General features: G+C 44.9%; 1 protein-coding gene across 1 annotated transcript; it reads right to left on the reverse strand.

The window, feature by feature from the left end:
• Positions 1–2,285: 2,285 nt before the first annotated feature.
• Positions 2,286–24,210, reverse strand: LOC126426494 (uncharacterized). The gene is made up of 4 exons (XM_050088403.1): positions 24,148–24,210; positions 21,804–22,051; positions 17,355–17,563; positions 2,286–4,827 (listed from the first exon to the last, which is right to left on the reverse strand). The coding sequence occupies exons 1-4, from the start codon at positions 24,208–24,210 to the stop codon at positions 3,338–3,340; spliced, it is 2,010 nt and encodes a 669-aa protein (XP_049944360.1). The 3' UTR covers positions 2,286–3,337.
• Positions 24,211–25,431: the final 1,221 nt, after the last annotated feature.

A 25,431-nucleotide genomic window follows, 5' to 3' on the forward strand; every position in this document is an offset into this window, starting at 1 on the left:
TCAGTGTTGCAGCTCCTGCATTTTGGTGCTTCTTGTTTCGGGTCTATTTTGTAATTAAAAATTCTATGTGCTCGACTCCGTTCTTCACATTTCAATTTATATCGCAGCTTTTCGTGTCTTATTGGAAAGTGTTGCAATATGGACGTTGCTGTTATTGAGGAGGTAGTGTTTAAATAGTCCAACCTTGTGAGGTACACAGTGCATTCTGAAATGGTGAACAAGTGGCTTGTTAGTTGGTTGTTTGTAACTATAGATGACTGGAAGGAATAGCGGGGAATTTTGATTTAGTTTTCCGGTACCTTTAGGTCCCCTTCAGTTTTTTCGTTTGTTATATCACGCTCAAAATTGGTTATCACAAAGGCGAGCGTGAGTCTGTGTGGTTTCTCTTTTGCTTAGTGTTTGGCGTGCGGTGTGATTTCTGTTACTGTTGCTTCAGATCGGTAAGTAACTCAAACTGTTCTCTCGGGTTTCGATATCTGATGGGTGTGTTGTGATGTTGGCAAATTTTTTCGGATTTTTTTGTGAACGACTTGGTGGCCCAGGCAACTGTTTTAGTGCAGGTTACAATGATTTGGTGGTTTCTTTGCCACCTTCTTAGTTTATAGTTTATTGAAGGGTGTGCTAAAGTGCCATAAGTTGTGTTGGATGTGCTTTAATTCCATCGGCATCCAACCAGTTGTAAACCTTGTTCTTCGTGAGATGTATCTGGATGAGTGTAAACTATTTGTAATTCGAGTATCGTGTTTGTGGCGGCTTTGCCTGTTTACTTCGGGTTTCTTGTCTGGGTTTTTGGCGTAGCGTTGCGTTTCTGGAGATTGGTGGAGACAGAGTTTTCTACTTCAGTCTGGTGCGCTGAAAACTGTTATTGCACATCGGAAACAGGACGATCCATAGTCCCCACGCCCTGCTTGAGAACTCCCGCAGTCAGCGTTCTGTGCCTTTAGCCACGGCAGATGCGAGTTGGTCGTCCCCGTCTCAAAGTGTGGCGGTTGTGCAGACTGGTGATCCCAAGTCTGAATCGCTCTGACAATGCTGCATTTGACGACAGTGGCGCGAGTTATGCATGATGCACTTTGCACTGGACATCGTCTGAGTAACACGCTTGCTGTCGAACAACTACGTACATGTAACAACAGTTCAATCAGTTTCGGCTGCGAGAATGCTTGTCCCCAGATATATCAGAGGAAAGCCCTTAGTAGGTATATCGGTTGCAGAAGTTAATGCTTGATACCCCACGAGTCAAAGGGTTGTAAAAGGTGATTCCCTGACCACCCATATCTGCTCGCTGGTTCGCCTCCTTGAAGACCAGAACGTGACAGCAGCGGCTGTAAGCAGCAGCAGGGAGTGGCCAGTGGTGGGGCTTCCTGTTCTCTACTGCTCCTGATTGGCTAAAAGGCCCACGTGTAGAAGGATTTCGTGGAGAGGCTCGGAGCTCGGGGAATCGAAAGCTGGCCGTCGGCGCCCGTGTGGCCGACGTGGCGGGTCGCGGGCGCTCTGGAGCGGAGTTCCGTGTCGCGACGCACAGTGTTCTCGAGTTTCCAAACGCGTTCGGATAGCGATAATCTCAGTTTGTTATCCAAATTTGGGAGTCATGTTTTTTGAGTGACCGTCTTCCTGTTGAGTTTGAACTGTGTATTTCGTACAGCCAGTCGAAAGTAATTTCCTGGACTTGGCTGTGAATGTTCCCAGTACTGCGGTCGGAACTCGGGATCTTGCCTGGGGGTAAGTAGGTAGAATGAGGGCCGTTAACTACTGGCTTTCGAGCGATGAGGTTCGATACTTTCCAGCGGGTCGAGGCTCGGCTGGCGACCACTGTGTCGGACCGACTTTACGCGTGTACCGGTGGTGCAGGACGCTTGTCTGGGTGGGCCGCTAAGCGCCCCCACTGCGCCCCGTGTCGGCTCTGGCCGCCACCACCTAAAGAGAAGGCCGCGGCGCGCTCTTGTGACGTCACGCAAAGCGGGCCAGGGTTGGCTTGGCGCTGCGCTGACAGAATCGAGGCGCACGGCCTGCAAATCTTCGTCAAACGGTTTTACAGAATGTGTTGAGCTGCCGGCGCCCCCTGCGGCCAGGCGGGCTACACCCGACACCTGCCTCCCTCGTGGCGCTGCGGCCTCTGGTTCCACTGCGTCCAGACGGAAACCGCGGTTAACACTGCGGGTGCCTGCTAAGTGCGCGATGAGTCCTGTAGTTTCACAATTCACGAAAATCACTCCACGTAGTACTATTTATCACAGAATTTTCCTTTGGGCTGGGTACTAAATTCACACAGACACTCCTTTACTTTGCTCACTCAGGTTTTATTTGAACAAATGGGAGATCTTCTATTGATTACGAATCACAACAATTTCGGCGTACTGTGTGTTTTTAGTGAAGCTACTACGGCACGTGTTTTCCATGACTCACAGTACTGGCACAAGTTTATCCTTCCACAGTACTGTTTCTGTAAATACGCCTTTAAGTAATGTTCTTCCTTGCTCAAGAGTGGCACATGGAACTCTAACTATTAACATCTGCCATAGTACCCTTACAAACCTCTAGCTTAACAAATCACCATCTTGTCTCTCAGACCCAATAATGCTAATCTCATATAACTCTGCCATTCGACACTTTGCGTTCACTTCAAGCCACATTTCACACAACAACTCACGTGTTACTTTATTACTATACCTGTTTGAGCCAATCTATGTAATCGAACCACTAATAAGCTAAACAAACCCATTTACACTTTCATGCACACACCACTTCAGTCATTCACCCCTCTCTTTTGATTTTTTAAGTATCTGAATGTCTCTTGTCATGGTACTTGAATTACAAATCATGTAAAAGTACATCTTTCACACACATATGGAAAATTTCCTTGTTTCAGACATAATGTTATATACTAATATCATACATTATACATTAATAAAACCGACAAACTGCAAAGACAGATCCTCGACGGAAAACGGAGATAAAACGTCCTACGAACATGTGTCCAGAAATGCACCATCGTCATGGTAGATGACCCTGACGAACGGGAATTTCTCCGACAACATGCTGCGTTCTCCTTGTATATAACAGGCCGTGTGATTGACGCAGCCTATTGTATACACGAAGCATTTCCCAACAATTTTAGTAAGTAGTCTCAGTGCATTAGAATAGGTAGACAGAGGCTACCACTCACAAATAAGCACACAGTTATAAATGAAGGAGACGTTAGGAAAGAGAAGTACTGGCTGTACGATATGAGATTTAATGACGTTTGATATTGTCATACCAGGTACACTCCATTTTATTGCTGAGTTTAATGCAGTGTAGTGTGGAAACAGTTATTTGCGAAAAATACTGAAGGAGGCTACAGCGAGGATTCTGAAAAGGGAGACTGTTCATTGTTTCTCCTGGCCAGATTCCTCTTGGCTGCCGAACACAGCTCTAGACCTGCAGGGATGCTGGTTGGGTCCCACCAAAGAAGTATCCTGTTCTTCAGTAGAGGGAGCGTCGTTCCATTGCAAACGAAACAGACGAAGAGCACTGGTCCTTGCAGCATCGTAACTAGATGTATATAGTACACTAACTGCGCTATTCCCTGAGCCTGGTGGAACCCAATTCTAATAATAATTCCTATTCCACTTAATATAACGGCCTTAACTGACATAAAAAGACATTGCTTCTTCGAGGCAAATTTCTTGTTATCAACAATTTTGAGTTGCCGCATGGAGCACCGATTACATAGGTACATGTATCCAATCAGTCCGAGACAAACCAAGTTGAATGCCACAGACACTGAAATCCCTGCAAGGACTACTATGCGACTGTGGATGAGGTAATATTCACTCGTCTTTTCCAAAGCAACAGCTGCCACACATACTATACTCCACGGTATAAACACACACAGCATCTCACGACGGAATAACTGGCTTACTTCAGCAGGTAGTAGCTGGTTAGGAAGCCTGAGATGGCGAACACAAGAATACATCTGGTAGCAGAATGAGTTCAGCCAGATACAGCTGAGAAGTGTGAGGGCGCTATCTATCAGCACTGCTGTAGGTAAGTCAGGGACGCCTGCCATACGATACACGACCTCAGAACACAGGATCTGGACTATGCACGTGATCTGAAACGACAAGAATATCTTCCCAGGCAAGTTACGTAACTGGGGAAGATACATGTATACTCCGGCAGTCGAGAAACGGAAAATGATATTTATCAGTATAAATGAGATTTCTAAAGGCTTCAAGCTGTCAATTTTGAAATCCTTGTATCTCAAGGTAGCGTTGTTTAAACTGTTTCTGTAGTTCAGGGTTTCTTCTGTTAACTTTTGATACAGTATGCGGATAGATTTAGTATATCCAACTGGGAAACGTTGAAATGGGTAATGAAAGAGCGTACAATCATCAGAAGCCTTAAAGGAGGAAAAATCGCGACACTTCAGCAACAGAATAGCTCTGGAAACCGAACAGATGGCGTCTGTAGCGTTCGACTGCAGACATGATTGATCAGCAGGACTATCGAAATAGCAGCGAGCATCGTGTACGGACTGTATCATACTAAACGGGACGTCCTGACAAATGCCGTACGAGTTGACCGCCATCCAGGCCAGAAGACAGAGGTTGACGTTTATCCTCTGCGTGTAGGCCAGGTAGCTGGTGACGGGTATGTGGGGCGACCTCTGCACCACGTCGTCCCACAGCTGCTCGCGGCACTGCTCGCGCTGCTTCACGGCTTCCAGTGGCAGGTCTTCCAGCGGACACGTGGGGTGGTCCAGGGCGTTCACCAACAGCTGCACGCAGTCAGTGTTCACGGAGAGCGTATCGTGGCTTCTGTCCTCCAGCTGCCACTCCTCGTCTGCAAGAAAACGACAGCAAGTAGGTGGTGCCCGTACACTGCAGGCAGCTGAATCCAAAGTCTTCTCTGGATGAGGAGCCTGGGCGTTGTTTACCCACATTACCCAGGTTCAGTTACCCAGAACTATGTAAGGCGGCATGTCAACACAAAGTAAGAGTATTAACAAAGACAGATATCATGTTACTATGCGCGTCTATTTCATCCACAGGGTGTCCAAGAAGTCCCTGCATCGCTCTTGATGTAGTAAAAATAAGGAAGTAAATAGGTTTTATTGATAGTCCTGCACTGAAGATGTTAAAAAAACAATGTTGTCAGAATTATATTTTTGTTTCAGAACTGCAGTCTTTGAGTTCCGAATCCATGGACCAACAGTTATCTTGTAATGGAGAGATCAGTGGAGGATTGGTGGGTGCATGAACATCCGCAGATAGGAAAAACTATGTAAGGTATGATGAGAGCATTTGCCTCAGTCCCCCTCGTAAAGTAGCCATGCCTGATTGAGATAAATGTCCTGTATTTTTAGACTGTCTCAAAGACAGACCACATATTGGAAGCAATAAAAAGTGACAGGAAACGTGTGTCACCCACTCTTAATCAGATGAGCAGTCTCCAATGAAAATCATTTACAAAAGAGCAGTTGGACTTCAAGCATCTTCTTCAACAATGCACGACCACACTGAAAAAATATGAATACGAAAGGATTGAGGCCCATGTTTGTTACTGAATTATCTGACAATGGTGTGGAGCAACGATTTGTAACCTACTGTACTTCGTTGTGGCGACTTCTGCCATGTCTCGCTCAAGAATGTTATTTACCTATAAATGTCCCATATACCACTATTTGATCAGGAAAAAATTGTTTTCTTGTCTAAGGAAAGTACCCATTATCAGCAAGAGTTGGAAAGGAACCTACCTCACATTATGTGGGCCAGAATTGGAAAGGAACCTACCTCACCTTATGTGGGCCAGAGTTGGAAAGGAACCTACCTCACCTTATGTGGGCCATTGTGTGATCAGAATACCTGTTAGGACCACATTCTTTTGAAGCTTGCATGAATGGGAATTTCCAATTCTCTATACAACAGAAGTTTCCAGTATCTCACCTCCATGACAAGGCAATCACGGATCTTGTGTGGTTGTAGAAGGAAGGAGCTTGAGTCTCATTTTGTTGTTCAGATGTGTGGGTTTCTTAATGAACAACTTATTCTCGGATTCTATTTGGTTCTGCAGCATTTAAAGCCACATTAAAATGGTTACCACGAAATCCCAACATTACCACCTCAACAACCTTTTGAAATCGTCATGACAAACTTTTGATCTTACCACGCAAATGACTGAATATGAAGAATAATAAAGCCTCATGTGGCTCAACGTTGAAAGATTAATGGAAAATTGACACAAGTGTTGAGGAAGTCTTTCTAAGCAGAATTACTAGGACGACTCGCAATAAAGCAAGGGGGACAGCGAGACACGTAGATATCTGAGGAAGGTGTGATCGCCCATACACTGATCCGTTGGATACGTATTTTTTTTATATCTAACTACGTCCATATAGAATATACTCTTTTGACATAACTCCATAGGCGTCCTGTACAAAGAAATAGGATGCAGGCTGAATTCTCGTCTTTGTGATATTTCACTTTCCTCCGTGAACTTAGTGACCCCATCACGCAGCGTAAAAAAAAGTGATGGAGCATATTTGTCACCAGTTTGTGTCGTTAGCACGAGATTGTCGAGAAAAAGCACAACAAAATACAGTAACTGACGATTTTGGGAGTTCCTTTACCACAATGAACGATTTACTGTTAATACTCTGTTTGCATACATTCAAAAACACGCACAAAAATGTAATTACTTCTTCTGACTCGTACCTTGTGTAATGATAATAATGCAGCAATAAATGCAATTGGGACATATATGCCTCAGCTGCTGAGTGGATGAATGTGGGATTACAACTCCAGAGATTTGGGATTCAGGCATTGCTCCCGAGATTCCTTCTGTCACTTATCTCTTCTTTCACCTCTGACATTGATTTATGGAAATCGAAAATGTTGGAACTGTAGAATTGTTCGGAGACCCAATAATTAACTGTGTCCCACAATTATTAACTGGGTAAGTTAGTTCAGAAGTAGGAAAACGGCGAGTGACCACAACCTGCAGTAGGACAATGGCTCGCGAAGCACTGTGGTGACCAAACCAGGCTTCAGCTTGATGACGGCTTTACCTACTGCATTCTGAGAAGTCCTGATGGTCGTTTTCCTCGAGCACTATTCCTGTTCAGAGTACAAATCAAAGGAGAATGATACTGATATGCTACACATCATCCAATGTATATAGGGTGAGTCATCTAACGTTACCGATGGATATATTTCGTAAACCACATCAAATACTGACGAACCGATTCCACAGACCGAACGTGAGGAGAGGGGCTAGTGTAACTGTTTAATACAAACCTACGTTTTTTTAAATGGAGCCACGTTAGTTTTGTTAGCATATCTGAACATATAAACAAATACGTAATCAGTGCCGTTTGTTGCATAGTAAAATGTTAATTTCATCCGGAGATATTGTAACCTAAAGTTGACGCTTGAAACCTCCAACATTCAGTTGCGTCTTGTAACAAACACGGGCCACGGTCGGCGAGCAGCATCTGCAGGGACATGTTTCGATGACGACCATGTTTACGAGTGTGGCTGTAGTGCACTGTTGTGGTTTGGTCTAGCTGTCGCAATGTCCGCATGTAGCGCTTGCTGCTATTGTTATTCTGCATTCGTCTCCGCACGCAGACCAACTGTAGTACACCGTGTTACCAGACGTCTGTGATAGTGTGGTGTTCTAGGAACTGTGACCATGGTGTATTCGAACTCTGAAAAGGCGGAGAGTGATACTCATCTATGGCGAGTGTCGACGAAATGCAGCTGAAGCTTGTAGGGTGTATGCAGAACGGTACCAGGACAGAGAGCATCCAACGTGCCGCACATTGCAAAACATCTACCGCCAACTGTATGCAACAGGTATGGTCGTAGCACGCAAACGGGTCCGTAACAGGCCCGTCACAGGAGAAGCGGGTGCACTTGGTGTGTTAGCTGCTGTTGCCATAAACCCACACATGAGTACACGTGACATTGCGAGAGCCGGTGGACTGAGTCAAAGTAGTGTCATGCGCATACTGCATCGTCACCGCTTTCACCCGTTTCATTTGTCGCCACATCAGTAATTACATGGTGATGACTTTAATCATCGAGTGCAAATCTGTCAATGGTCATTAACAGAGAATGCGTTGCAGTTCTACCTGTTTACCGATGAAGCGGGTTTCACAAACCACGGGGCAGTGAATCTACGGAACATGCATTACTGGTCCGTGGACAATCCTCGCTGGCTCAGACAGGTAGAGCGACAGCGACTGTGGACTGTAAATGTATGGTGTGGAATCATTGGCGACCACCTTATTGGTCCTCACTTCATTGCAGGGGCCCAAACAGCTGCAACATACATCGCGTTTCTACAGAATGATCTGCCAACGTTGCTCGAAAATGTCCCTCTGGAAACGCGTCGACGTATGTGGTATCAGCATGATGGTGCACCTGCACATTCCGGAATTAACACTAGGCTGACCCTTGACAGGATGTCCGACGGGCGTTTCATAGGACGTGGAAGACGCATAAATTGGCCAGCCCGTTCTCCTGATCTTACACCTCTGGACTTCTTTCTGTGGGGTACGTTAAAGGAGAATGTGTACCGTGATGTGCTTGCAACCCCAGAGGATATGAAACAACGTATTGTGGCAGCCTGCGGCGACATTACACCAGATGTACTGCGGCGTGTACGACATTCATTACGCCAGAGATTGCAATTGTGTGCAGCAAATGATGGCCACTACATTGAACATCTATTGGCCTGACATGTCGGGACACACTCTATTCCACTCCGTAATTGAAAACGGAAACCACGTGTGTACGTGTACCTCACCCCTCATTGTAATGTACATGTGCGTCAAAGACCAATAAGAAGGTGTTAGCATGTGGACGTAATGTGCTGTTCCAGGTCCACCACCGTTCCCTTTGGATCCCTACGTAATTCGGTGCTCTCCGATACACACGATCGAACAGCGTGGTACTCAAGCATCAACTTTAGGTTACAATATCTCCGGATGTAATTAACATTTTACAATGCAACAAATTACGTATTTGTTTATATGTTCAGATGTGCTAACAAAATTAACGGGGTTCCATTTAAAAAAAAACGTAGGTTTGTGTTAATAAACATATTTCTGTGCATTTTTGTATGGTTTGTATTAACCAATTACACTAGCCCCTCTCCTCACGGTCGGTCTGTGGAATCGATTCGTCAGTATTTGATGTGGTTTACGAAATATATCCAGCGGTAATGTTAGGTGACTCACCCTGTATAGTTCATTGGCGTGTTGAGCGCAAATGTATACCCAGTAAGACGAATAAGTTCTGAAAGGTTCTCATACACCGCCATGTTCTGTGAAAGGCCGAATGCACGACTTTGTCGTAAACACTCCATTTTCTTTGTTATTCATTCCACTCCCACCACATTATCGTGTGGTGCGCAAGCTTCAGACACTTTGCTGCTCTTCAGCCTATCGAAGTTAGGCCAGTATAGCTTTTATGGGAGAATGAATAAAATGATAGGTTTCAAAAAAATAAAAGCCATAGCGTCTCTACATAAACACATGTACATTGAAGCTGATGATGGTGCTATGGTGAAGATAAGTCTCGTGCTTCTGGCAAGTCACTGGCAGTCAGTTCCCAATAACTACTACGAGGGTAATACAGTATGATGCAGGTGCCGGCCAGAAAGGGTGTATGTATTCAAGGTGTTGGAGTGGGCTGGGAAGTATGATTGACAAGTTGATGTGGGTAGAGGGAGGTGTGAGGGAGGGATGGCAGTGGTCAGGAGGCTGGAAGCGGGATCATCTACATATTGAAGAGGCATATACGCTAGGATTATAGATGGTTGGAGGAGTAAGTGTCTACATACTATTCTGGAACAGGAAGAACCAGCCAGCTGAAGTTCCGCTCGAATAGGATACAGAAGGGTGGCAAGTGGAGGGTGGATATGACATGTTGGTACAGGCGCACCAGAAGCCTAGGTATCCAGAGGATAGGCGAGAAAAATTGCTTTTGTTCCCCACGTTTATGGAACGTTTACAATTTGTGACAAAGTATGAGGAACTTCAGAAGAGAGGGCAATCTAATCAGCTGGTAGAGGTTGCGTCTGAGACGGCAAATATGATACAGAGTGCAAGGTGTTCTAAGACTGTAAGGAATGGTAAATTTTTGAGACTGCTGAGATCCAAGCTATATTGGCGAAAGTAACACTGGGGCCACTAAGGCTTTTGGAAAGACGAAGGAAGAAACAAGATCAGGGTTTAACGTCCTGTTGGTGAAACAGCTATTAGAGCATAACCCAGAATTGGGAAGAACGGGGAAGCAGGACAGCGGCGTCCATCCATAGGAACCGTCGTGTCATTCACCTTAAGCTGTGTAGGGACATCACAGAGAAACTAAATATGGTCGAAAACCAAGTTTGGAGCCAACAGCTTACCACAGCATCGTCTCGTTCAGTGGGTTTTACCCAAGTACAGAGGATGGCTGAGTGATGGAATCCCCACATTGTCGTGTTTCCTGTCTTCTTAATTTGAGTTTGTTGTAAGCTGGGGATGCGTGATTATTCCAAGATATGAGAAAGTGAGAGTCCTCTGCCCATGTCAGCACAGAGGAATGGAGCAGCAGGTCCACCGCCTTACTGCAAGCGCTTATCTTCCTCCACATAATTGGGCACTGTCCTTGCATTGTGAGAGAACTGTGACTCGGAGTTATCTGTTGAGTGTACATGACTGTAATGGATGCGTTAAGAGCTTAACATCCACATCTGACACACATGTTGTTGTGTCATGCTTTTAATAAATTTACAAGTAGATAGATGAAACAGTCAATGATCAGAACGCCTTATTGTTTGGAAAGCAATACACTTATCTTTAGCTCCTCGTGGCTGTGGCTGTGTGAGCACGTGTGGTATTAATTGGGGTCCAAATACACAGGAGCTGCTGAAAACACTGAGAGGCATTACAGTGCAAGTCTGCAGATGATGAGCACTGAACGTTTACTACAACTGTGCCAAATATGTGTCTGTTGTTGGCCCTCGACTCTCTGTACGTGCATGCTTGGCCTAGGCTTGACTGAGTGACGTTACGCCGACACTGCACTCTGAAGGCAGAAATTCGTCGCTTCTCTGCAGTCGTCATGGAACTTTGATATCCTCGTAGACAGAACAGAACTCAGGCTGGACTCTGGCAGAACTCGTACCAGGCACTGGCAGAACTGGAATTACTTGTCGTGTGTGGCGCCTCGAAGCTACAGGAGGAGTGGCTTACTACTTCTTTCTCATAGGCGGTGGCGATGCTGCCTAGGTGTACAGCATCTCTGCGGTGGTCGATTGACGATTTGCTGCAGGCGATTATCGTCGACACCACATGTGTCACCTTCAACAGTGTCACAGGCGTCATCAGTGTATCATCATACACTGAGGAGAGGTAATGTAATGTAGAACACTGACACGAGGTCTGGTGATGAGAAACTTTATGCTTCAATTTCCCCTCCCATTACTGGGGATATACCAGCAATGCAAATTTCTTCCATCACCTGGATTCGAACCAGCTTACCTTTGAACAGAGTACCACCACACAGTCATGTTTATGTGTGTCATGGTGGAAGTTAGGGAGAGAGAAATGATTGGTGGTATTTACTGTAATAATTCCTTGGGTTTTTAACAAAAGTGTTTTTGATGTAGCAGAGGCTACACCAAGAGGTTAAGTTATCGAGGCAGATGGAGATATGCTGTTGAGTAAGATTTAGAGTAACAAAAGAAGCATGGTGTGCCAGACAAGGAGCTATACAGGAAACATAATTCATTGGGACACCTGGCACTTGCCAGTTTCCTCCCAGAGATCCGAATGTGCGACTATTGCGGAATATTTCGCCAGTGGAGGAGTCATCGTACCACTTTTCAACATCAGGCCACATGTCCTGTGGACAGACACCAGTGGTTCCCATTACCTTCTGCATTCTCATGCCTTTGAGCACTGCTGACTCTTCAGGGTTTTAGGAGCAGGGGAAAAAGTGCCTTGAAGCTCTGTCCGCCCATCCATCATTACTGACGATTTTTATTCTAAATTTAAGCAGCAGCGAGGTTCAAACCTGGGTTCCATGACGTTTTGATTAGTATAGGTGAGCTGTGGGATATAAACTTGCATACAGTATGATATCACACAAATTGACTATAGGTAGTAGGAAATAAGAGCATTCTTTCTTTCTTTTTTTTTTTAAGAAGGTCTAAAGTAATGGAGTCATGAGCAGCCTCTCATAAGAATTTCCTGAAATTGTAAGACGTCGTGGTCTCCTTCATTGCTTACATATTCCGCCCTCACAATCATATTCTGCACATCAAGACGCTTCATTCGAGCCCAAACTCGATAAGATAAAGTCAGTATTGTATGAATTCATGTAAACGATATGCAAATAACTAATAAATCGCAAGTGCGCACCGTGGTCGAAATACTCGAGGCTGGCGTACACACATACATTCCAGACACGCCGGTCACAGGAGCTTTTAGCTCGAGAGAGGCAACTGCACCCCAGGAGGCCGGTCCCAAGTTATCTACGTCGGCCAGTGACCGCCTGTAGAGCAGACAGCGTTAGCCCGAGTGAAAGGACGATCTCGTGTTCGGCTTAAAAGCAAATTCCGCTACATTGTGTGGGAGCGGTTAGCCTACGCATTCTTTACACATAGCACGCAGTTTCACAGGGAGACAGCAAACGCCAAACACCGATACTACAGATTTCCCGATTGGTCGCCTTAAACAATACGTCATTCTCGCGTTTTAGAAGAGCAATTCTGATTGGCAGACGATATTTCTGACGCCTTGAGTTGAAGGAGTAATGGGAGAGATCGAAAGGTATACCGCTTCTCGTCTGGCGTGCAGAGGGGCCGTTCCATTGTCGCTCTTGGAGCGAGAACATGTAACGAGAGCGTGCGCGCTCGTACATGTACTCGAGAGAGCGAGGAACAAGTCTCTCCTCAGTACTTAACTGGGAGAGCACCTCTGTCGAGAGCGAATCGAAGTGCAACTGTATATTGAGTCCTTGCGATTAAGCATTGTTCACTGTGTTGGCCGCCACACTTATTATGCGGTGTGAATGGACAGAGTAATAGTTAAACGCCTGTGAGTGAATTTTTGAGTGGCATCGCGGTGGACTGGATATCTGACCGGTGTACCACGCCAATAGACTAGGGGCAAATAGGAGTCCTTGACTTCATCAAGGCGTAGGGAGAGTTTGATTGGCGAAGGTCAAGTTATAGAACGAGAGTTATCTTATTTGTCGGCAGCGAGCAGCACAGACAGCAGTCATCACAGCTACAGCTCTTGCGACCCCCACATTTCTTCCACAACAGTACCCTTCACTGCATATCACACGTGACAGCCTCGACTGTACCTAGCAACATTCTAACTGGTAAATATTCAAGTTGGGTAGGTGCTGCTCTCAGCCATTCTGCCAAGTCAATAACAATCTTAAACTTTGTATAGAAATTTAATTACCGAATCCTATCCTTAAGAGGTAACTTCACATTCTGAAAAGAACCTGCAAATAACGTGTTCAATTCATAACTAAAAGTGCTATGGTGATTTCTCAGAATTTTAGCAAAATAAATAATAATTTTCGTTACTTTCGTGTTTTTCTTACACTAACTAGCACTACTCCAGTACCCAAGTATCCCACTAGTTACGTAAGACATTTTGTGAATTTTTGTGTCATTTCCTTACAGTGGATGACTCCAGAAGGTATTTATTGCTGAAAGTTTTTTAGGCATTTCTCTTTGGAACGTCAAGACTGTCCGTCTGACTTCTATAGTAGTGTGGGGGTGGAAATTGCATCTTGCAGGGGCCAAAGGGTAAAGGGAACATCTCAGATTAATCTGTTGCGCAGAATGACAGAATAGCACCAACCCACACGCTCACAAAATGTGTGGCTTTATAGTCTTGTGTTGTAAATGCTATATTTAATTCGTTTTGTGGCATTATAGACAGGTATTTTAAACTGGGACCAAGAGATATGGTGGTCGTAATTGTGTGACACTGTATGTACCGAATTGTCGAACAGTCATTAGATACAGTGAGTATATCTTTAAGATATGAAGCACTGAGTCTGCCTTGTTGAGGTTGTTTGGTAACGTGTGGTTGTTATGGATGAGAGGAGAATGAATCGTTTTTCAATAGATTGTTCAGTTTATGGAAAATGTGGCAGTGTTTTTGTTCATGTGTATCACCAATCCCAGGGTTTCTGATCTGCAGAATGAGGTGCTGGTATCAGGATATCTTACAAGCACCCATTGGCAGTACCATCTGATTGTATGTTGTAGCAATTATCTGTGCTTTGTAGAGTGTAGAATGACTGGGACTATGTTACGTTACTGTAACAATTTTCATTAAAGTATAGTTGTAGCATTGAAATAACATGTGAGTGATGAAGATCTCGTTGGAGCTGATGGAACAGACATATGGATGGAATGCTATGCTGCTACTTTGTCTTGATGTTTTATGTGGCGAAACGAGGTTAGGTATAGGTTTTAAGCTGATGTTTTGGTGTGGCTGAAGTTAAAGTTGGATTGCTTTTTGGAACAGGTGACTTGGATGTTAAAATGGAAGGTGACTGTGGCTGTTATCGTCATCTGTTGGACGATATGGGGACGCTGAAAGACTGTTGTGGGAAACAGTGGTTCTAAACTGGATGTCTTTCATGTTAGGGATGCGACACAAGAAACTGTTGGGATGATGACGGTGAGCTCTACTGACGGTGTAGAAAACTGTGGATCTGAACTCAATATCTTTGATGGTGAGGATGCAATGCATGTAGCTGTTGGGATGCGGAATGTAAGTTTAGTGTCGTGAATAATGCGTTTACTTTATATTTATTAGATCATTCGAGTTGAGGCTGTGTAGATGATGCAGTTGTGCAAGGATTGTACATTTGGGCACAGTTAATATGGGAGGTTTAACGAACTTCCAGTATGCTGCAGTAGTTTGTGTCAGCAACTTCTGGTAATCAGTGAACGAAAAACCGTTCCAAGTTTTTGTTCGTTCGGTGAGTTATCTCTATGCACTGTAAATGTCCATTGCACGTTTTTGACATCTTCAGAAATGCCATTTTCGACTATGTTATGGTGATTTGAAAATTGGTCTTGCTCCGAAACAAATCATCGAATGAATAAAAAATAAAAATTTGCAACTTGGACTGGTCTTGTTGTAACTGGGATAGGCCACGTGGTTCTGCAATACTGGGTCAGATAGTCGTCACACTGGAAGTATTTGTGAGATCTGTAGGCTTGGATTTGCGATTTAGTTGATTTTACACAATGGCAGCGACAACAGATCAGGGCTCGGTTCTTGATACGTTGGTCTGTTGTGCGCAAGCATCTAGTTCTGCTGGACAGTGATGCGTAAAGAAGCCGGAAGAGAAGCGCCACGGTTTTAATAGTGGCGAGGGCAACTCTTTCAGCAGGGCCGTTGTAGCAGCCTGCTGGATGGTGCAAACCATTTCGAACATCGCCACGTGCTCAGAAGAGATTCGCACGACTTTATTCTTTCCCTCCTCCTCCCCCCCCCCCCCCCAATCTCGACCGAACTGCCACGACCTCTCCGATCTCTCTGGATTATCACGACCACTTTCCCCTGAAGATAAAATGGCTCTGAGCATGATGGGGCTTAACATCTGAGGTCATCAGTCCCCTAGAAGTTAGAACTACTTAAACCTAACTAACCTAAGGGCATCACACACATCCATGCCCCAGGCAGGATTCGTACCTACGACCGTAGCGGTCACACGGTTGCAGACTGAAGCGCCTAAAACCGTACGGCCACACCGTTCGGCCCCTGAAGATATCTTCAATGTCGGGCTTAAAGTTAGCTTCCAGACAAACGGCTAGTGGTCCACAACTCTGTAAGGTCTTGTCGCTGCTCATTCTTTAATATCTTGTAGCGGCTCGTGATGAATTGAAACATCAACTACAGCTCACACGTTTGTTCTCGGTGTCCATAACAGTTTCAGTCATCATTATAGACATGCTGCAGAGTGCAGCTCAGTCTAGCAACAGATGGGGTAAGAGTCCGCTTGTTTAGTAACTTGCTAACAATGCGTATTTCCTTTTAGGTGCCAGTATTATTCTTGTGAGTGCCTGCAGTAAATTATCGGCGACAGCCGAAATTTTGGAAAGGCCTTTCTTCTCAGTATTACAGTTCCTGGTTCTACTATACGGATATTTTTGTGATAACTTACTTCCTTATCTGTTGTAACCCTTTTCGACCACCTTAGTTTCTTAATTAGTCAGCTTACTACCAATGAAAACCCTGCAACTCGTTTCATGTCTGGTGCACGATAGATAGATGATCGAGTAAGAGATAAAGCCCAGCAACGAGAGTAAAATAATAAATTTAAAAAAATATAGTGATTCGAACAAATAGAGTTGTTTAGCAGACAGATGCGATAGCTGTGTTTCCTCAGTCCTACTACAGTTCATAGTATTAACATTTCTAAGGATAATATTAACAGTGTATCTGATAAAATTAACTGTTCAGTTACAAATCGAAATATTATTCGTCAAAGAAAATTAGTAAATACGAACAGTATCATGCCAGCATCATAGATGAGAAGTGTAGAACACTACACAAGTTACAGTATTGACGAAACATTAGCTTGTCTGTAGCCGTTAAGTTGCAGAAACCATTCGCTATTTTTAAAACAAGCCTTAGACTGGGTCTCAAAAAAAACTACGTGTACACAATTTTAGAGCGTTTATAGAAGATAAGAAGGAACACTTTTTTATATGAGGCACGTGTCGCACACGTATGAAGGTCTTATCTGCACTGGCGTTCAGAGACGGTGTTCAAAGTGCTGTGGGATGGGCACTGTTTAGAGGTGTTGCGTGCCTCCTACAGGAGGGAGACGAGTTGTTCAGTGTACCAGACACTGGCAGACACCCCAGGTGAGGTGGTTGCCTGTTAGGCTGAGGCTGCAAACATTATTTGTGAGACACCTACTTGTTTCGAGTGTGTTGCGCAATCGTTAGCACCCAGCTGGCACTTGAGTAACGTCTCCAAAACATGACACCTGTGACATTTGTGTCACATAAAATTTGTTCTTTTTAATCTTCTCTAAACACTCCAAAATTTTGTCTACGTAGTCTTTTTTAGTCCCTGCATAATGAAGAAGTCAATAATACATCGAAATGAAGTAGTTAGCTTGTCATAGATCCAGACGGAGAGTTGCCGAGGAATCTAAACACTGACTTTGGAAAGAGCACCAGAGATTATCCTGCGTGGCATGCAAAATCACGCAAGAGCTAAAACTACAAATTCAGAAGGGTATTAGAATCTCATTCCTCGAACAACTGAACAGTTGTCAGCGCATAACCGTGAAGTGGCCGGGTCCCAGTATTAAACTTACCTACAATCTTGAAATCATCTTCGTAGACTGAATCGATGTACTCAGCTGTAGTGTACCAGGAGACACGATAAAGGGCGTACAGTTCGTCAGCGAGGCTGAACATTTGCGACGCCTCTGGCTGCCGCTCCTTGCACAGCGCACTGAAGTCGTCGTCAAAGGAGAGGCTCCACGGCTGATAGCGCAGCAGGCGTTCACTCAACAGCGGCAGCCTGTAGCACACAAGGTGCCAGGTTAAAAGTTAGAAACCAAGCATGTATAGTCTAGCAAGAACGTACAAGTATCGAAAAATGTGTGTGAAATTTTATGGGACTTAACTGCTAAGGCCATCAGTCCCTAAGCTTACACACTACTTAACCTACATTATCCTAAGGACACACACACGCACACACCCATGCCCGAGGGAGGGCTCGAATCTCCGCCGGGACCAGCCGCACAGCCCGACTGCAGCGCCCCTTGACCGCTCGGCTAATCCCGCGCGGCTAAAAGTATCCCGAGCGGATTTCCACTCAGCAGTGGATTAGAAACTTCCTGATAGATGAGTACTATGTACCAGACTGGGACAAAAACCTGGAACTTTTTCATTCTTTAAAGGATGCATAGTAACACAGCAAACAATCGCAAATCCATTGGTCTTTTTAGCATTTTAGCGCATCGAGATTTCATCTTTAGATTTCAGATCACTTGAGTGAGATACCGATTGTAACTATTTCTTGCAGATCATCCACTCCGTTCTGTGCTGCTATATCGTTTTAACTGGTTTCAGACACATCAAACAGCAGAGCTGCAGCGCTTGCCGCAGAATACCTCTTTTCTTTAAAGAAGAATTTCGTATGCATTGCAAGAGAGTGAACATGTGATATTTATGTTAAGGATATGAATGACTTGTTCAAATTTGTTATAGATGATTGTAGACGACGACATGTGGACATGTCTGTCATGAGCTGAAGCAAAATCGTCCTCATTACCGCTTGAAAATGGCTCAAAACGCCGAAACTGCAATTGTAAAACAATTTCTAAAGTCAAATATGACGTCCTTAAAAAAATAGACATCGAGCTGGACAGGCAGGAACCGAGAGCCGCCGTCGCAGCCTTACTTCCGCCAGTACCTCAGCCGCTGCCTTCCAGCCGTCACAGAAGCTCCCCTGCACGGCTGGCGGGACCAGCGCTCCCGGAAGGATGGGCACTGCAGTGACCAGAGGCCTCGGGAGTTGCTTCCTGGACGAATCCTCACTCTGCAGTGGAGAGTGCACGTAGCGGATCCGACACACGGCTCTGACCTGCCAGGGAGTTTCCTTTATGCTTTAGGTGATGTGACATCTGCGATAATTTTCCGTAAAGACTGTATGACACGGGAAGATGAGTTCAGTGGACAAACGTGAATGTACCGTCAAGCAGGTCCACTTATTCAGTCCCTTTCAGCTGATCCAACGGCTAAGGACAGCGCGATACGATGACTTAAACTATTTCAAATCCGTCTTTGCAAATACCAAACATTTGTTTTTATTTCACAATACGTGTTTTGTTTTACTCATTATCAGTTGTGCAATTTTTATAATGTTTCAGCTTACATCCGGCAGTGTGCATCCCACCATCTCACACTGCTATGCTTGACGCGCGGAAGTACATGTTTGCTGACGTAATATTGCATAAAAATGTTTGCTTACTTGGCTCTGAAACATTCGCTCCGTCTCGCTTCGTGATTGGTTGGCGCGGGTCTCTAGTTTGGCAGTGAAAATTATCATACAGAAATTGTTGGCCGTAAGACTTTGTCCTAAGGTCAGTGTTCCGTACATCGATTCGATGCATATGTGTCAGGTACATGTTGTGATGAGAATGGAGCCCTCAGAATCGGGTATGAGACAATTTTTTTCCTGATTAATCTACAACTGCATTCCCTATAGCCCATCAACGATGGAAAGTTTCCATACTGCCAGATACAATGCAGGACAATCAGTACTCCCTGTACTCCTTGTAGTATGGTCCTTGGTTATCACTGTTACTTGACGACGACGTTGTCAATTAAAGCATGAAGCTGGATCATAATGAGTTCCGTGTGATGTCTGGGTCCCCAGTTTGAACGGAAAGCTGTCCCTCCCATAAGACAAGTGGTGCCATGGTGCTAAGGCTCGCAAATCATTTCCACGCTACGTACACCAGCACGCTGTTCTGCATGGAGGTACAGTACCACACCGACTCCACTGACAAGCTGGGACTCAGAATCCGTGCCGTGATGAAACTCATTATTTCTACGCCACAGATGGAGGATGTACGTGCATACTGACAATGATCTGAATAAACATTATACGGAGATTTGGTTGGGGAAGAATTTCGGGAAAGGGCTGTTTTTAACGTAATGGAGCCTTCATTCCATAAGGCAGCGAAAGAACGGATTTAAATGCAGCAAGGAAGTGAACAAACAATATCCACTGAAACAAGCTCTAAAGAAAATCTCGAAACTTCTGGACAGTTGCGAATGTACTACACTGCTATAATGATACAACACTGACTGCCATATTCAGTTTAGGAGCAAGTGCGTTGCAACACAAAGTGGCAAATCAACAGAGGACGCAATAAATACTCGCCACATGGAGCTGGAGTGTCGACAAGCGGGGCAGACCGCTGCCACGGAAGGCAATCGTCGACAATTTGCGTGCAGAGAGAGGGTCAGTGTGCTATAGGCGGCTTTGGCCTGTAGTGCTGGAGCCATTACTGAAGGTACCATGCAAGTCCAGTAATGAAGTGGATTGGCGGAATTTAGAAATGACCGACTGTAAATGGCGATACGTGAACTACAGAAGAGACACGAAATGGTGCGCTGCCTGAACTAGGAGGGCGGTACCTAAGCTGCACCACTGCCGCTGGAGCTCTGTGAACCCCTCCCCTCTTGCATCACCGGTTTTCGACTTTGTACTGACATCCAACAGAAGGTAAACACGCTGGGTCGTATGAATAAACAAGACGAAGTTCTCTGGAGAAGATTCTCGGAGCAAAAGGACATCCTTTGAGAAAGCTCTTACGAGCAAAACATTCGAAGCCATAATCTCTGACGAGAGTGTTCCTTTTTCTCACTACCTCTGCTCTCTGCGGAGTTCTCGGTGTGTGTGGTCTGCCGTGTCCGGCACAGAAAGCACGCGCAGTGTCACGTTTCATTCAGCTCGCTCAAACGGGCGACATGTCTGGAACCGGCATCAGTGTGTTCAGGCAGAGTTGCACTACGTTTCATTTTGTTTATTTTATGTGTAGCAACAAATTATTGCCGGTCGCGGTGGTCTAGCGGTTCTAGGCGCTCAGTCTGGAACCGAGCGACCACTACGGTTGCAGGTTCGAATCCTGCCTCGGGCATGGATGTGTGTGATGTCCTTAGGTTAGTTAGGTTTAAGTAGTTTAAGTTCTAGGGGACTGATGATCATAGATGTTAAGTCCCATAGTGCTCAGAGCCATTAGCCAACAAATTATTGAGACAACTACGTACAGTTTACGAAAATGTATTTACTTGCGATGTTACCGAATTTACAACATGTGGAAAACTTTTCAGTTATAGATGTTAGGTGAACACATTATGCGAACGAAATCTTAAAATTAAATGACACCAAATCGGAACTCTGTCACAGTTCTCCAACACGAGATAATTTTGGTTAAATACGGCGCACAACTGTCCGCTCGCGTGGCAAGCACGTAAGCGCCCCACCATGCGTTCGTTACGAGTAACAAGTCGCTAGGTGTGCAATAAACCAGTTATTAATTTTTCTGGTAACCCTACTTATTTCTAACATCACACTATATAAGACTTATGCTGTGAGAAGATATGAAGGTGAACGTCTCGAAACATCAGCGACACGGTTGTTTGGTGTAGGCCTACAGCTAAATGTTCTCGTACGTCAGTCTGAAAACTTGGGTCTACTAAATAGCAATAAAAATGTTTCAATTTTCACTTCTTTTGAGAGGTAGTCCGCAGATAATGTTCTTATTGTCAAAGCGATATAAACTTCTACAGCTCCTCAATTCAGCACCTCGTTCGGCTATATATTTCTTTTTTTGCCTCCCAAGCAATATGAATTCTGCCATCATTGCCAAAATGTAGGTAAAACTTAACAGAACTTACTCAGCCCGAAGAGTGCTACAGATCTCGCATCAATATTTTCCGGTTGTGAGAAGCACCTCTAGTTTTGTTCACACGAAATCGGAGAACGTTCTTTGTTGTGAGCAACGTCCGTCACCCTTTTACTCGCGATGAGCACATTCTCGGCAGGAGTATATTCTCTGACTCGCTTTACTCATGTTAACCCCAAAATGTCCTCTCAATATTTCTAGTACGAAGTATATCCTCCGTTTTACTGACACGCCCCACTATACTTCGCCAGCACCTCAGCTCTCACCTGGACTCTCCCAGTGGTTCTTCGCCGATCATCTCCCACCCTTCGTCGCCGTCTTCATTGCTTCACCACTCACAGAGAGCCGTAGTCTGGCCGCTCCTTCGCCACTGCCTCCGTCAAATGCTCCACCACCGTCGCCGCCACCTGCGCCACCGTCGACTCCCTCGCCAGCAGCGTCGCTGCCTCTGTCGCCAACACCGTCGCCAGCCCCAAACCGCGGCCCGCCCCATCGCCCTCACCACTGCTGGAGCCAGAAGTTCCAACCACATCCACCACCACTGTAGCTTCGTCACCGCCGTCATAAACTCCTGTCAATGTCCTTATCTACACACAACTGGGGCCACCTATTACACCACAACCCTCACACATGATGTCATAAGACTCAACAAATGAAATAGAATGGATAAAACCTGACGATTCCAAATGAAACCGAGCCAAAAATGATTTCACTAAATTTACGGACATGAAACCAATAATTCCTCTCAACTATCGTCCTTTGTGTCTACATCTACATACATAATCCGCAAGCCACCGTGCAGTGCGTGGTGGAGGGTACCCTGTTCCACAGCTAGTCGTTTCCTTTCCTGTTCCGCTCGCTGACAGAGCGAGTGACAGACGCCTGTCTATATGCCTCCTTAGGAGCCGTAATTCCTCGTATCTTGTCTTCGTGGTCCCTACCAGAAATGTATGCTGGCGTCATTAGGATCGTTCTCCAGCCAGGTTCTCTACACTGCTAACTCGCAACTACAAGCTCTCGCGACTCGCTACGTACAACAACTTTCTCGCAACTGAACTCTCGCGCGGTCAAGCGCAGACTAGCAACGATAAATAACTGTCTGGTCAGAGATTCTGTTGCCTCGCAATCGCTGCTACTGAATACATACGCGTTTCAATCTCTACAAATCTTTCTGTCCTCATTTGCGCGTTCTCTTTTCAACCGAGAATGTAACAGCATTTCGTTCCTCAGCATTTTAGGAATTAAGTTATTAAAGCACGATGAGTCTTTTCCGCCATTGATCCACTCAGTAGGCGCATACGTTTCCGGATCACGATTTACAGTCTCTTTAAACTTTAGCCATAATTCCTCTATGGCCACAATTCTGGAATTAAATGATTGTATTTTATTGTCTACGTGAGACGCTGACAACTGCATATCAACTCTCCTAGCGTTCTCGACTGATTTACTGACTTTCGTAACCATAGTTGTTATGATAACATCATGATCACTAATCCCCATCACTATGCTGACGCCATCGATAAGGTCCTGCCTGTTTGTGCTGGCTGACGAACTAGCTGCTCAACACAGTTTTCTGAAAATGTGTTCGAGAGTCCTTCACAAGACTGTCTGTCTGCACGACCTGCAGTGAATCCATAGACGTCCCAGTCTATACTCGGTAGGTTAAGGTCACCGCCAGCTAGTGTCGCGTGATCTGGATATTTATGCAATGCTGACTATTTATCTTCTTTGAATGGCTCCACATCTGTCCCAGCGGAGTCGGGTGGGTGGTAAAAACAGCCAACAACTAATATGGTTTCACCTAGTCCTGTTATGTGCGACCACGTAACCTCACTATTACACTCAAATTCAACCTCAGTAAAGAGTATATTTTTGGTCAACTGCAATGAACACTTCCCCTCCTACGGCGTCGAATATGTCTTTCCGATAAACATTCCAAGACTCGCTAAATATCTCAGAGTTTTTTTACTTAGGGTCTTAGCCAGCTCTCAATTCAAGAATAATTTGAGGCTGAGAACGTTCATGGAGGAGAGTAAATTTGGGAACTATGTTACAAATACTTCGACAGCTGACTGATAAAAGTTTCAGAGTCGAACTGACTTTACTCTGAAAGCTATCTGATTTCCCTAAATGTGTACCAACTGGCGAGTGTTCATGAGAGTACCTCAAACTACTGGCTAGCCTGAAACCCCCCATGTGCACTCCACAAGTACTCTGCTATCCGATCAGCTGCTTCCTTTGTGTACTGCACCCCTGTCTTGAAATCTACCCATCTCCGATTTTCAGTTCACCTTCCCAACCACTGTTACCTTCATTCCCACTGCCTGACACAATATCGATAGTTTTATCCCGTCACACTATCTGCATGTGTCCGTACACAGTGAACCAGTAACAATCTCACAGTTCTGATGACAGATGTGGAGTAGCAAACCAAAAATCCCCACACAATAAACATTGTGGAGTAACAATACCGGTCCTCAAAAACAGCTCCAGTTGGCTACAAATCATGTTCAATCATCCTGCATAATACTTTATCCTGAGTGTGTATTTTACCACCCTGACCGTGGTCTGTGCTACTGCCTGTCTCTGTCCGAGCCATCCTATAGCACGTAATTTCGTTCCTCACACTGACCACTGCCTCTCCACAGCTGTTTACCCACATCAATTCCCATGATGAACTTACTTGTGGATGTCGGTTGATCACTTTCGTTTCAGAAGACCTAGTCCATTTCCCAGACACACTCATCCCAAAGTGACTCCTCTAGCGACCTCTTCAGATGTAACTGCAGAAGTCTTTCATCCTATTGATAGTAATCACGACTGAGTCTAATTGTCCATCCTAATCAACGTCTTCCACCTCCATATCTACCCCACAATAAGCCACATAAAAGAATCCAACAACACCGCCACAAAACCTGGGGTGTCTGCTGGGAGCTTGCCCATTCCCACACAGGAAGCCACCTGGTCACCCTCCATAGTGCCAACATATCTCCTACAATACTCCATTCCACGGCCCCATATGTCAACCACTCGAGAGACTATTCCGCTTTCCTCCCGCTCACAACCTCCAGTATTTACGCTCTATGCTACGGACTGATTTAAACACACAAACCACAGGACAAAATATAAGAACGATGGCTATCCGCTTCCTGCCCTCATCGCTGCTTAGATTTTTCCTCCATCTATTGAGATGAACATGACTTGTGGCCTCTTTTCCTCACCGACTGGATGCCAGTATCTGGACTAGAGTCGCAACTACACGGTATTACCGTAATTACTCCCGAAGTGGTTTTTTCCCCCGAATAAGACGAGGACACGCTCACTTATCGTGTCAGGTTCCACATCATTGTTTCCACAAATTATGAAAACTTCAGAAGTGTCTGTAACCATCAATACTTTCTCTAGTAAATGCAGTAACATCGTTTATTGTGTCAGTTTTCTCCGCTGGTCTGTTACGTAATACGTGGCACATTTTAAGACACAATACGAATCAAAAAATCGAAGGCTAAACGGAGACAAAAACCTTTGTAAATCACGAGTTTCTTTAACCATGTCCTTCACTACTCTCTATTAGTGCTAGTTCTTTACTCCATTTTGAATTAAATGATCCCTGTGTTTTCTATAACTTTAATGAATACTTCCATGGATAAAAGTGAGATAAACTCCAATAAACCATAGTGAGTACGACAGACATTTGAGTGTACACTGGTTTATACCTGAGTATCGAGTCCCATGGCCTGTCCTTGTCTTCTTCCACCTCGTAGTGCTCCACCTGTTTGCTGGCTAATTGCAAGTCCTGTACCCATCCGGTTAATTTCGTGCGCAGCATGTCTTTCACACGTTTCATGTCCTTAATCCAACCGTGGAGTTGCTGATCACTTGCGTGGTTACCCTGAGACACACAGAAAATAGTTCAAATTACTTTCGTAACATCCACAAGCAGCAGCCTGTCTTAGTATACAGTTAC

Source organism: Schistocerca serialis, chromosome 11, assembly GCF_023864345.2.
Source record: "Schistocerca serialis cubense isolate TAMUIC-IGC-003099 chromosome 11, iqSchSeri2.2, whole genome shotgun sequence".
Classification (NCBI taxonomy): domain Eukaryota; kingdom Metazoa; phylum Arthropoda; class Insecta; order Orthoptera; family Acrididae; genus Schistocerca; species Schistocerca serialis.

Coding starts and splice junctions, on each gene's coding strand:
- LOC126426494 (XM_050088403.1), bottom strand. CDS start 24,210: ATGAGTGTGTCTGGGAAATGGACTAGGTCTTCTGAAACGAAAGTGATC. Junction 22,052..24,147: donor TGATCAACCGACATCCACAA/GTAAGTTCATCA, acceptor AGTTGTGTGTAG/ATAAGGACATTGACAGGAGT. Junction 4,828..17,354: donor AGATGATTTCAAGATTGTAG/GTAAGTTTAATA, acceptor GTTTTCTTGCAG/ACGAGGAGTGGCAGCTGGAG.